Source organism: Ursus americanus, chromosome 8 (genome assembly GCF_024610735.1).
Source record: "Ursus americanus isolate L20-20 chromosome 8, mUrsAme1.1.p, whole genome shotgun sequence".
In the NCBI taxonomy this organism is placed as follows: Eukaryota; Metazoa; Chordata; class Mammalia; order Carnivora; family Ursidae; genus Ursus; species Ursus americanus.
The window spans coordinates 81,393,406-81,406,985 of record NC_142134.1 but is presented as its reverse complement, the minus strand read 5'-3'; the positions used below and the strand labels follow the sequence as shown (position 1 = coordinate 81,406,985).

At 60.6% G+C, this 13,580-nt stretch overlaps 1 protein-coding gene across 1 annotated transcript; it reads left to right on the top strand.

Annotated features, from left to right (window-relative positions):
* Window positions 1–2,495: 2,495 nt before the first annotated feature.
* MSANTD1 (Myb/SANT DNA binding domain containing 1) lies at window positions 2,496–13,096 on the top strand. The gene is made up of 3 exons (XM_045770868.2): window positions 2,496–2,775; window positions 6,367–6,642; window positions 9,028–13,096. The coding sequence occupies exons 1-3, from the start codon at window positions 2,522–2,524 to the stop codon at window positions 9,266–9,268; spliced, it is 771 nt and encodes a 256-aa protein (XP_045626824.1). The 5' UTR covers window positions 2,496–2,521; the 3' UTR covers window positions 9,269–13,096.
* Window positions 13,097–13,580: the final 484 nt, after the last annotated feature.

Here is a 13,580-nt window from a genome sequence, read left to right as displayed (position 1 = left end):
AGGGCCAGGCCTTGAACCAAGAATCCACTGAAGGCGGAGTAGAGGCCCCTCTGAGCACACACATGTGCCCCTACTGCCCTCGCCCACCGCACTTCCCACTCTCACCCCAGCCCCCCCACCCCATCCCGGGCACCTCCCGCCCTTCCACCTGATGGATAGTTCCCCATTCCAGCCTCAGCTCTTGGACGCGTGGTCAGGGCTGAGGAGGACCTCTGTTAACCATGGTGATTTTCAGCCTGGACTTCAGGAGTCCCTCCCCTGGGTTTAGGCCACTGCCAGAACCCCACAAATACCAGGCAGGCTCACTGACGGCCTGTGGACCCCAGGGCCTGGCTGGGCTCCTGCGCCTAGGGGGCGGGGCTGGGGCATGTCCAGCAGGTGCGATGGGCTCCTGCAGATAAATCACTGGAGTTCTCTCTCGTAATCCTGAATGTTGATGCCTTTGGGTGGTGCTTTCTCTCTATAGTGCCCATGGGTTCCGGGGCCCTGGTCTCCTGCCCTGGCTGACCCTCCTGCTGACGTCAGCTGGCCAGCCCCAGGGGCCACCTCGGCCCATCCCCAGCCTGGCTCTCAAGCCCACCTTTCTACCACCCCCCACCTTCCCCCAGGGACGGTCATGTTGTCTCACTGCTGGCTCCCCTTTGTGTTTCGACAAGCGGGCCTTGCTGCCGCCGTGAGCCTGGTTCTTTCTGGAGGCTCCCTCTGCCTTCCTGGTGAGCCAGGCCCATCCCCTGTGTTGCGGTGCCAAACTCACTTTTGTCCTGCGGTGTGCCCTCCCAGCTCCACCGGTGCTACCAGTCTGTGGCCCTGGCCCTCGAGACATGGGGATGAGCCTCTGTCAAGCCCTGGTAGAGACCTGCTGAGGGAGGGTGAGGGTCCCATGGCCAAGGCCCCTGCCATGGCCAGCAGCCACCTTGTCAGCACTGGGGGGCCTCCCAGGAGATCCCAGGAAATGAAGGGGAGGTTGTCCAGACACACAGCAGTTTGCATTAGCTATGTCCTGTGTGCCCTGCCCTGGCCCAGGAGGGGTGACAGGTGTCTTTTACCGGAAACCCGCCAGCCTGTGCTCCTTCAGGAGGACAACACAACACGGGGTCAGACTTGGCTCCAAGCCAGCCCCTTGCCCACAGACTGACCTCACCTCTCCACCTGCTGGGCTTTTCAAATGTAAAATGGGAGTAACCACGAGGATCAAAGTGGACGATACTGTCAATAGCTCTTAAAACAGTGTCCAGTGTTCAGAGAATACTCAAGTTTTTATTTTCTCACTTTTGCAAGTGTTCTGAACCTGGGGTCACACAACTAGAGTAGAAAATAAAATGGCCTGGCTCAAGGTAGGTCCAGTCCGCATGAGGGAAGAAAAGAAGAAGGACCAAAATGCAGTAGGAAGACCTCAGAGAGGAGGTGATGCCAGAATAGGGCTTTGAAGAATGAGTAGGAGTTTGCCAGTAAGTCCAAAGGCAAAGTCTAGGTGATCTATTGGGAAGGGAGGGGCACTACTTAAGATTGGTCTCTTTATTTGTTCATTTCGTTACTCAGCAAGCCTTTAGCAAACCCTTTTCTGTGACGTACTGGGGATGCGAGAAGCATGCCACCCACCGGGTGGAAGCAGGTCGAGTACAGATGGCACGGAGCCAGGTTGGTTAGGGCTGTGCGGGGGCTGCCCAGGGTGGGAGGGACAGAGAGACACTGCCCGCCCGCTGCCCGCCGCTCTCTGGCCTCAAGAACTGCCCTGGCTTCTCCACTCACCCCACATCATCCAGGCCAGCAAGCAGTCCCACCTTCAAGGAGGGAGACAGGCCATCCTGCCCAGCCTGGTACCGGTGCATTTCCCATCACAGTGTGACACGCTGGCCAGGGGCAGGCCCAGCATGGAGCATGTCAGGGGTAGGCGAGGGTTGGCATGCGTGCATGTGTGTTGCCGCGGGTCCCCGGGGCGTCTCCTCCTGCATCTGTCTCTGCTCTGCGTCCGCCTCTGCACCCTCACCCCTCGCTGCCCACCCTCCTCTCTGTCTTCGCATCTCCCTCTTTGTTTGCCCTGGTCCCTCATTTTGTCCCTCCCTGACTCCCCATCTTGGGCTCTGCCTGGGTCCCTGGGCTGCGTGAGTGGGGCGGGGCTGAGGTGGGGCCGTGGCCCGGACCCCAGCCCTCGGGAGTCCTGCGAGCCCAGCGCGCCAGGCTCCTGATGGGCCGGGGTGGGAGGCGGGGCGGGCGCCTGGGCTGCAGGTTTTGGGTCTGGCCCGCTCGCTGCAATATTGATGGCCCGTCAGGGCAGCCCTGATTCCTGTGCTTTCAGTTAAAAGGTTTCTGTTGTTGTAGCTTATGCAGTTGCTCTGTTGCTATGGAAACGTGACATCAAAATGACGTTTCCCGTTTAAAAGCTTTTAACTAAATTCCTGCCTGTCAGATGTAGGCCCCATTTTGAGCGTGGAGCTGCCTTCCAGGAGTGGGGCTCTCGCCCTGGTGCGCAGGCCGCAGGCCCGCCTGAGTGCGCTCTTTTAACCCCGCAGGTGCCTCCAGCATGGCAGCGGCCGAGGTGCCCGGCTACCTCGTGTCCCCCCAGACGGAGAAGCACCGGCGCGCCCGCAACTGGACGGACGCGGAGATGCGCGGCCTCATGCTCGTCTGGGAGGAGTTCTTCGACGAGCTGAAGCAGACCAAGCGCAACGCCAAGGTGTACGAGAAGATGGCCAGCAAGCTGCTGGAGATGACGGGGGAGCGCCGGCTGGGCGAGGAGATCAAGATCAAAATCACCAACATGACCTTCCAGTACAGGTGGGCTCCGCGTGCCGCGCGTCCCCGCGCACCCGCACCCCGCGCCCCAGGTCAGCGCCCAGGCTGCTGGGGCTGCCGCGGCCCCGCGGAGCTGAGTCAGGAAGGCCTTGTGTGGGCAGAGCCCAGCCGCGAGGTGGGGCCGGCACACTTTGTGCCGGCTGCCCTCAGGACGGTGGGGAAGCTGAGGCCCAGCGAGCAGGCCTGGGCGAGCGGTACCCTCCCCCAGGCCCCTGCCATGGCTGCCACCTTCAGGCGGCTCCCACTCGGCGTCCACACACCCTCCCGCCGGCCGGAGCATGGCCGGTTGCCCAGGCGTGCCTCGGCTATGCAGGGAAACTGAGGCCAGGGGTGAGAAGGAGGCTCAGCTCCCAGGCCTGCAAGTCCCGCCTGGTGCTGACGCTCCGTCATTTCCAGCAGCCACCGAGCCCAACTGTGAGCGCAGACCCGTAGGCCATGGTCAGGGAGCGGGGTGTGTAGTCGGGCTAATGTTGGAGTACCCAGGAGGCCCCCACTCATGGGAGGGGACCTGTTTGTAGAAAGAAGCAGTGGGGACCCAGGCCTGGCCCCATATCTGCCTCCACCCTACCCCGCTGTGGCCACCCTGCCCTGGCAGCCTGACAGGAGCTGCTCGGTCAGGGCCGCAGACAGGGTTCCCAGGCAGGGGAGCTCTGGCACCCGGCGGGGTGAGGAGCCCGCTATGGCCCCACAGGCCCAGCACCTCAAGGTGTATGGGAGCCAGGCCTGTCTCCTGACGGCCACTGTGTGCAGAAGGTCCTGGGTGCAGCCAAGGTCACAGGTGTAGACTGGGTCATGGGCATGGCAAGGGTCACGGGCAGGGCAAAGGTCACTGGTAGGGCCAGGGTCGTGGTCAGGCTAGAGTCTCGCTGGGGGGAAGGTCGACCTGGAGCTGGGGGCCATGGGGGGAACAGCAGCAGTGAGAGTGGAGGGGGGCATAGGGCATACTGGCAGGGGTGGGCCTGTCAATGTCCCCGAGAGGGGCGCTGTCCCTGGAGCACGTGCAGGTGCCCGGCCGCGTCCTGCTGTTCCTAGTGGCTGCTGTGAGCAGGGGGCAGAGGTGCAAGTCAGGGCTGGGTGTAGACAGGGCCTGCAGGCTTGCCCTGGGCACCTTGACAGGACCCGCCCTACCAACAGGAGGCAGGGGCCCTACCCCTGCCCCTCCCGGCCTGCAGCTCCCAGCCCGTCTGGGACCTGGAGATGAGCAGAGGCTCCAGGGCCCCTGGCATCCAGTCTGCTGTTTTCAGTTGTTAACTTTTCCTGACTCTTGGAAGAGTAGTTCCAGGGCTGGACCTGCCCGAAGGCCCATCTCCTCCTGCAGCCCCTGCTCCCAGGCAGGCCCAGGGGCCAGAGATGAGGCAGCCACTAAGGGCCTGAAAGCCTCAGTCATAACATAAAGTGTTCAATTCCAGCCACCAGCTCATGATGTGAAGCCTGAGTTGTCCGCAGATGTGTGTGGGTCCCCGGTCCCACGCCCCTCTGTGCCTGGTGAGGGGGCTGCCCATCTGACTCAGTAATTCACGGGCTCTGATTGGTGTCTGGCTGGGTTATCCATTATTTATCCTGAGAGCCTTCTTGAGAGTCCCAGGGGAGGCATTCTGTTCCATTCCTGGAGGTGGGGGATGTGGGCCAAGGAGGCCATAGGAGAGGAGGGTGCAGCCAAGCAGGGGCCGGGCCCTCTGGCAGGGCTCCACTCCAGATGCTGCAGTTTGCTGCTGGAGCTAAGGGCTGCACACATATATAACACTTCAGTTTCCCCTTCCCTGAGGGGGAAACTGAGGCCTAGAGCAGAGGACGGACTTGCCTAAGGCCACGCAGCCTTTAACAGGCGGATGCTTTCATTGCTTGACTAGTTCTTTATCTGTTTCCTCCTACCCACACCCAGAAAGCCTCTCCCAGCAAAGTTTTTTTTTATTTTTTCACTATAGCTCTTTATATATTAAGGTTGTCAGGCTAAGGAAGGCTGAGGGGGTAGCTGGGTTCCATGGAGCATGGTCTCTTGGAATATGCTTCAGGGGCCTCCTGTGCGGGAGGCAGGCCTTCCCTCATTTCTCCAAGGAGTAGCCTGGCTTGAGTAGTCAGAATGAGCATGGGGTGGGGGGCGGGGGCGCCTCCGGAGTGGCTGGAGGGGAGCCTAGGCAGAGGCTGGGTGTGGGCCCAGGCACAGTCCTCCACTTCCTGCACCTGGAATCTGTGCAGGCCTCCAGGGTGATGGATGGTCCCAGGCTCGGGAGACAGAGCAGCCATGCCTCTCCCTCTGTGGCCTGTCCCTGGCTTTCTACTGAGGACATTCTGCTTGGCGGATGCTGTTCCTAAGGCTGCCCCCTCCGTGCCTGGCCTCGGCTTGCTGCCCTGAGCCACAGACCCCCTTGCCATCCAGGCAGTCCCGTTTACTGAAGGCACCTCGTTCAGATGGTCAGCTTAGTATTTCCAGTGACCAGTGTGACCAGGGACCCACACTGGCAGGAAGCCCACATCAGGAGGGAGGAGCCATCCGGCCATAGGGGTCTCTGTAGCTTGTGGGCCTCCCTACTTGGGGGGAGCGTGGGGCAGGAATATGGGGGCCACAGACTAAGGCTGAGTCTGATGGAGCAGACAGCAGCCCCCCCAGTTGTGGCCTCCTTCCTGGCCTGGCCAGGGCTGCCCAGCTCTCCTGTAGCCTTGTCTCCTATCGCTGAGCTCCCAGAATTCGGCCACGGCCCAGGGACCTACAAGGCCTGTCTGCAGGGAAGGGCAGGACACAGGGCTGGGCCGGGTTCTGGCCCAAGGTGGGCAGAGCTATGCTGTGCACACCCTTGGCCCCGGAGTCTAAGTAGGGATGGGGAATGTCAGGTCCAGCCCTGCTGCCTCCTGGTACCTTCATCCAAGAATGTTATCCAGTCGGTTTGCTGTTTGCCAGGAACTGGGTATTGTCTTATTAAATTCTCCCTAGAGCTTGTGAGGAGTTTCCTTTGCTCATCCCCATTTTACTGATGTGAAAATGGAAGCTCAGAGAGGTTAATGAACCTTTCCAAGGTCACACAGCAAAGTGGTGGAGATGAGACACAGCTCAGATCTGTTGGATGCTGAAGCCTGCACTCTTAACTCCTGTCGTTCTCGTCTCTAAGACGTTCTCTTTAGAAAAGCAGATTTCCTGTATTGTGGTATCTTCTGTTTGCATTATATGATGCTTAGAGTAATATTTCATTCCTGTGTTCGCCTGATATATTTTATTATTGCTGGTTTACTTACTTAAAAGCAATATTTGTTCCTTGTAGGGAGTTTAGAGACTACAGACCAGCAAGGACAGAAACAGTACAACACAGCCCAGGGCCCCAGCACTCACAGACGACCTTATTCATATTTGGGGCGTGTGCTTCTAGTGGCCACCGCGGGGCAGGTCCCCAGCCTGACTTCTTTCCATGCCTCCTGTCACCTTGGCCCTGGAGCCTGGCCAGTGTTTCTGGGGAGGCTGTCCGGCCAAGAGTGGTTCCCTGGGGCCCCCGCGCCCCTGAGCACCCCTCAGCCTAGGGCCAGACAGGAAGGGCCGGGAGCAGCTCCATTTCTCACCCTTGGCTCTTGTGTCTCTCGTTTCAGGAAATTAAAATGCATGACAGATAGCGAGTCCGTCCCGCCCGACTGGCCCTATTACCTAGCCATTGATAGGATTCTGGCCAAGGTCCCCGAGTCCTGTGATGGCAAACTGCCGGACGGCCAGCAGCCGGGGCCCTCCACGTCCCAGACCGAGGCGTCCCTGTCGCCGTCTGCTAAGTCCACCCCTCTGTACTTACCGTATAACCAGTGCTCCTACGAAGGCCGCTTCCAGGACGATCGCTCCGACAGCTCCTCCAGCTTACTGTCCCTTAAGTTCAGGTAGTGTGTGTCTTCCTTCCCTGCCTCCACCTCCAGCAGGGGCCAGGAGCCCGGCGGCCAGAGAAGGGGCTGGGAGCGGTGAGGGGCGGCGGCTCTCGGCTCCCTGGCTGGCTGCAAAGGCCTAGGTGGTACGCGAGGGCCTCCAGGGACAGGGAGGCCTCAGGCGGGGAGGCCTCAGACCAGGCTAGCCTCAAACAGGGAGGCCTCAGACGGGGAGGCATCAGACGGGGAGGCCTTAGACAGGCTGGCCTCAGACAGGGAGGCCTTAGACAGGGAGGCCTTAGACAGGCTGGCCTCAAGCAGGGAGGCTTAGATGGGGAGGCCTCGTACAGGGAGGCCTAGGATGGGGAGGCCTCAGACGGGGAGGCCTCAGACGGGGAGGCCTCATGCAGGGAGGCCTCAGACAGGCTGGCCTCAAACAGGGAGGCCTCAGACGGGGAGGCCTTAGACAGGCTGGCCTCAGACAGGGAGGCCTTAGACAGGGAGGCCTCATGCAGGAAGGCCTCAGGCAGGCTGGCCTAAGACAGGGATGCCTCATACAGGGAGGCCTCAGACGGGGAGGCCTTAGACAGGCTGGCCTCAGACGGGGAGGCCTTAGACAAGGAGGCCTCAGACAGGGAGGCCTTAGACAGGGAGGCCTCATGCAGGGAGGCCTCAGACAGGCTGGCCTCAAACAGGGAGGCCTCAGATGGGGAGGCCTTAGACAGGCTGGCCTCAGACGGGGAGGCCTTAGACAGGGAGGCCTCATGCAGGAAGGCCTCAGGCAGGCTGGCCTAAGACAGGGAGGCCTCATACAGGGAGGCCTCAGACGGGGAGGCCTTAGACAGGGAGGCCTCAGACAGGGAGGCCTTAGACAGGGAGGCCTCATGCAGGGAGGCCTTAGACAGGCTGGCCTCATGCAGGGAGGCCTCAGACAGGGAGGCCTCATGCAGGGAGGCCTCAGACAGGCTGGCCTCAAACAGGGAGGCCTTAGATGGGGAGGCAGGAGGTATTGAAGTGCAGGCCGTCATGTCCATAGTCTGGGTTCATCTCCCGGCTCCATCACTTTCTAGCTGTGTGGAAAGCCCTTGACCTCTCTAGGCCTCAGTCTCTCTCTGTAAAATGGGGATAAATCAGCACTTTGTCTGAGGATGGCTGGGAGTGTCACAAGAGAGAAGGGTGGGGCCTGGCACATGGAGGAAGACAAAGTGCCCCACCCCCCCCACCCCCAGTTTCTGGCTCCTGGGCTCCCCATCACCCCCAAGCAGACCCTGCCCTGGGGTCCTCCTCCTCCTTGCCCTGGCTAGGCTGGCTAGGAGTGTGCTCCTCGGCGGGTGGCAGTGGGTGTGCCTGTCCCCTCTGCTGTCCTTCCCAGACATCCTGCCAGGCCAGCATGGGCTGCGTGAACCTGCCCTCAGGATGCCCACAGACAGGCACACAGGAGGCACAGCCCGTGGTGTGGAGGCCCGGGGAGCCAGAGGAGGGATACTGGGGGTTGGCTTTCAAAGGTGAATAGGAGTCGGCCGGTTGGGCAGAGAAGGCAGAGAGCAGGTTAGAGTGCGGCCCTGCCTCTCCCTCGGCTCTGGCCTTCAGGTCTGTCAGACAGGGGAGAGATGAGGAGGGTCTGGGGGAGTCTGAAATCAGGGGCTGCTGTTCAGTTTGTCCAGCGCCCCTTCCCTGGAGGGGATTTCTCAGCAAAGACCCCAGACAAGAATGCCTTTGTGACGGCCAGACGGAATCAGCTGGAAACCTGAGGTTTATGGCCAGGTGTTTCCGTGGATTGACCCGGTTCCCAGACTCACTGCTGCCCCAGGCACGGCACCAGGGCTGGGACATGGGAGCCACTCTCCTGCCCCTGAGGTTGGCTGGGGCGCCGTTCTGCTGTGAAGCACAGGGCCCAGACGAGGGGACTGGCAAGGCCTTGGCAGGACTGGTGCAGTGTGACCAGTTAGACCAGGGATGCTCCCCGCCCCGCGGCAGGGAACACAGGGCATGGCCGCGGCGCAGGCTGCCTTTGCCTCCCTGGACCCACCAGAGGTTCCGGTCCCGGGGAAGAAGCCACAGCACCCCTCCCACCCAGCCCCCCTGGTCTCTGCCCCGGTGTGGCCACTGCCCCTGAGCCCCCACCCACCCCGCTCAGTGGATTCGGGGGCACTCTTGTGGCAAGGTGTACCCCCCCCCACGGCCCTGTGAGCCAGGTCAGCGGCTTGCCTCGAGACCCGCAGGGCGGCGTTGCCTGCGGCCCCCGCGGCCCCCTCGCCATCACGGCGGGAGGGCGGCAGCCGCTCCTCACCGGCTGCCCGGGGCCTCCCGTTCCCACTTGTCCACCGAGGTGGTTGGGAGAGTCAGGCGGGCGGAGCCCTGGCTCCGCGGCCCGCCGTCCACACGCCGGCACTGTCCTTCCAGGTCGGACGAGCGGCCCGGGAAGAGGCGCAAGGGGCAGAGCTGCCACCTGCAGAAGAAGAAGCTGCGGCTGCTGGAGGCCATGCTGGAGGAGCAGCGCAAGCTGAGCCGCGCCATGGAGGAGACGTGCCGGGAGGTGCGCCGCGTGCTGGACCAGCAGAACCTGCTGCAGGTGCAGAGCCTCCAGCTGCAGGAGCGCATGATGGGCCTGCTCGAGAAGATGATCGCCAAGTCCAACGTGTAGGCGGCGGGCGGCCCTCCCAGCACGGAAGCCCCTCCTCGGACGCAGGCCGGGGACGCCGGGCTCCTCTGGGGCGATTCCCCGGTCGGAACCCCTAGAATCTGTTCTCCAATGTCGTCACCATCAATGATACTTGAAATGGCTTTTGATAGTAAATGTGTAATTTTTCATGACTCCCTGGAAGCAGAGTTCACTTTCTCAGCTCAGAGGGAATGCACCGGGTTGGTCTGTTCCCCAAACAGAAGCGAACGGAAACGGGCTAGTGGCAGCTTTGCGCCCGTAACAGAAACTCTCCGGAAGGGGAGACGGCTGTCTGGTCCCGCAGCGGCGTCTGCAGTGTCTTTCCGAGCTAGCCTCTGACACCGGGAGAACCCCTGAGAGTCCACGGCCCTCTCCTTGGAGCCCCAGATCTTCCGACTGCCTCCCTGCAAGAACGCTAACAAAGCAAGGACGGCGGCCCACATGCGTCATCCTGTTCGGTCTTCTAGGCCCGGGGACGTGGCACTGAGGAGACGGAGATCTGGCCTGGCGCACTCATGCTCCAGTCGGGGAGGCAAACAAGCACAGAGGGAAATGACGTGATAGCAGGCTGTGGTCCGTGCTGCACAAGGGGAGGCCGCGCAGGAGCAGCCCGCAGGAGCAGCCCCACGGCTGGCCCACAGGGGCACGGGAAGCTGTTGGTGCTGCGGTGGCTGTGGCGCTCTGGATCGGGACCCGCGGCGCAGGGACGGGCTCTGAGGTAGAGCTCACCTCCCTGCCTTTGCCCTGTCACCAGGAGGAAGACCTTTCCAGATACTTCTCTGCTGAATTCTTCCTAAATCTTGTTGGCCACTTGGATTTTGGTCCCTGGCTGCAAGGGACGAAGGGCTCCCTGCCTGGGACCAGCATTTTGCTGCCCATGCAGCAGGGTTCTGAGGTGACATGGCAGGTGACGTGGTGTGACTTACGATCTAGAAGACCTCCTTCTGGCTGCTCCTGAGCAGACCTGTGGCGGGTGGGGTGAAGGCAGACATCCTGCTGGGAGGCTGTCACGGTCATCCCGGTGAGACTGACCAGCTCCTCTGATGCGCCAGCGGTCCTCGAAGTCAACCGCCCGTGCTCGCCCAGGTGGGGCTGAGGCCAGCCCCGGGCCTGCTGCTGCGGTGGGCGAGAGGCTGGGCGGCCGTGGAGCCCAGAGGGGCAGGACAGCCCCGGCTCAGCCCCCTCGGGGACCTCCCCAGGCACATGCCGTGGACTCCAGCGACGCCACTTTGGGATGGAGGGCAGTCCGGTGAATGCACAGCAGGCGGTTCTGCTGAAGTGTGAACTCGCCAATTTCTGCTGAGCCAGGCAGTGTTCCCAGCAAGGCCAGTGTCAGCTGGCGACACGACGCCCCTGAACCTGTGCTGGGGGGCACGCACGGAACGAGCCCCCTGCAGAGGAGACCTCGGCATCGTGTGCTGAAGCCCCGAGCTGGGGGCTGGCTTCAGGCACAGGAACCCAGCTGCCTCTGAGACAAGATGCCCCGGTGAGAACTCGGTTGTTTGACAGACGCTGGGCTGGGCCTGAGGCTGCTGCATGCAGCCCCGTCAGAGCGGCCGTGCCCGAGCGTCACCGAGGTGGTGACAGACTGCGGCTCTAAGTGACACGGGAGCTCCTCGCCTTGACTGTCCTGGTGTTCCTGGAGCCGTGGCCGTGGCACCCCAGTGTTTCCATAGTTGCAGTATATTATGTAGCATTTTTGCATTTGTACTTAGAGGCCATTTGCACTATTATTTTCCCAGCTGTTTCTGAGTGTGGGGTCAGTGCTCGCTCTCTCCACATCTCACCGAATCGGTGCTGCCACGCGCTCCATCGGGCTGGAGCGGAACTGGTGAGGTCAGGCGGAGGTCAGCCGCAGGGCTGCCTGCGTCGTACCCTTCGTGCACAGCGTGTCCGTAGCGAGTTTCTGATTTCTTCTGTAGTTACCGGTCCGTTAAGGGGGGAAGGTGGCTACATCAGTAAACGCTAAGCTCTTTGGTAAGATCCATCAAGACAACCTGTTAATACCAAAAACTGAAATCGGGAACCAGACGAATGTGCTTGCTTTCACCTTTATTGTTTAACGGCATTTTTAGCTAATGCATTCAGACAGACAAAGTAAGCCGAATAAAAGAAAGGAAAATTACCTTTATTTTCAGATGATATTTTTATATTCCCGGAAAGCAGATATACAAAAGGTCAAGAGCTCTTTAAACCACCTTGACCCTGTGGATTATGAGAATGGAATATTCCGTTCACAGTCATGATTGAGAACTGCAGGGAATCTATGAACAAGTTTAACCAGGAAGGTCCAGGATCGACATGAAGGAAACTATGTGGTTTTATTGTAAAATCTGAAACTGAGTGTGTGGAGAAATCGCACACTCCTAAAAGCTCCAGAGTAAAGTGTCATCATTTTATTAATGTGATTCCAACAATATTGTCAATAACATTGTGGGTTTTTGTTTTGAAATGGATGAAAGTACTTTTTTTTTTTTTTTAAGTGGGCCCCGCACCCAGCACAGAGCCCGACTCGGGGCTGGAACTCACGTCCCTAAGATCATGACCTGAGCTGAGATCAAGAGTCAGATGCTTAACTGACTGAGCCACCCAGGCGCCCTTGAGGAAAGTATTTTTAAGTTCAAATGAAAAAGGAATGAGGCGAAGGGTCTGAGGACAAAAGATGGAAGGAGACCCGCCGGGCCTCATGTGGCCCCGGGAAATGCAGAACAAGACGCGAGCATGCCATCTTGGTGTGCCGTCTGTCAGGGTCAGAGCGGGAAAAACGTCAGGAGACAGAGAAGCTCAGACCCTGCAAGGGGCAGTGGAAGGTGCCACAAGCCGGCCAGAGCAGTGGGGCCTCACCCACAGAGCTGAGGACGCTGCGCACGCTGATCAGCGCCCTGGGGCTCTGGCCTTGGCGCTCGCAGGGCCCTCCACGCTCCAGGAGTGACTGAAGATGTCACACTTGTGTTCCTGTGGGTCCTAACTGCTGATAGGAACCCAAGACTTGAAAATTACTCATTTCAAAATACCAATAAACCCATTACTTGTTGACATGAACAACAGTTGCATGAAAACTACGTTCTCCCAAACAAAAGGATTTCATGAGAAGAGGGGATTGTGTTACATGCGCTCAGATCTCTGGCTGGAGAGAAGGCAGTGGGCTGCCACGACCGGCTGCAGCGGGACGTGCGATGTCAGCGGGAGATCCGGCGCCGCACGGATAGGTGTTTGGAAAAGAAAGGGATCTTTTACTGACATGGCGGGTGGCTGGGGACACCCCTACCGGGGCCCCGGCCGTGCAGGCCGGCCGCAGCGTGGACTCAGCCGGCGGCGCTCCCAGAGCCGTGTGCGTCGGCCGTCCGTCCGTCTGGCACCTGGGGGGTCCTCCTGCGCTTCTGTAACACGGGGCGCTGGGTGTGTGGGGCGGCCTGTCTTCTGTGCTGACGCGCGCCCCACACCCGCAGAAATGAGCTCTCGCCGCTCTCCCGGCGCCCCCTCGGCAGCGGAGCCATTCCCGGGGCAGCTTGTCAGCCTCGTGGCCCTTTTGTTCTGATCTCCGCCCGCAGCTGGAATTTTGGCACTGGTCACATGACCATGCGAGCTGTTTCCCCGCGGGGACAGCTGTCCGCCAGGCGCCCGAGTCCCTTCAGGTGAAGAGCGTGTCCGCGTGAAGAATGTGTCCAGCTGTCCTTCGGCCGGCAGCGCTGGTGCCCGGGCTGCTCCCCAGACGGCGTCACACTGAGGGGCGGGGCAGGGGTGCGTCACGCAGAATATTAAAAAGATGTGTGCCCAAGGGCCCAGATTTAATAAAGTCAGTACGTTTTACTGCCGCGTTGGGGATGCTCTTAAAGGAAACTGGTGTTTTTTTGTGGAGGGTGCGTGGTGGGAGGGACGTGGACGGCTGGCAGGGTGTTTGATGCCCGTCCTGATGCTCGCCGAGACCTCGCTGTTCGAGCCGGCGCTGCAGATGCCAACACACTGAAGACAGCCAAGGGCGTTTTCCTTCTGTAACAGTCGTTCGGGGCTCAGGGACCCTTGGAGGCCCGCAGACCACGGTCCCTTCGGGGGAGGCCCCGGCACGTGTGCAAGGCAACGGGACGAGAATATGCACGGTGGTCTTATTTGTAGCTGTGCCTCCTGGAAAGTTCCAGAGTGTCCCGCCGCCTGTGTGTGTCCTCCCCCCACCCCAACAGCCCCGGGGAGCAGCGTCCCCCAGGAGAGCCCAGAAGGAGGCCCTGCCTCCCTCCTTCTAACCGCTGTCCTGCTGACCACCTGCTGTGTGCCTGGAGCAGGGGAGTCGATGGGGGGT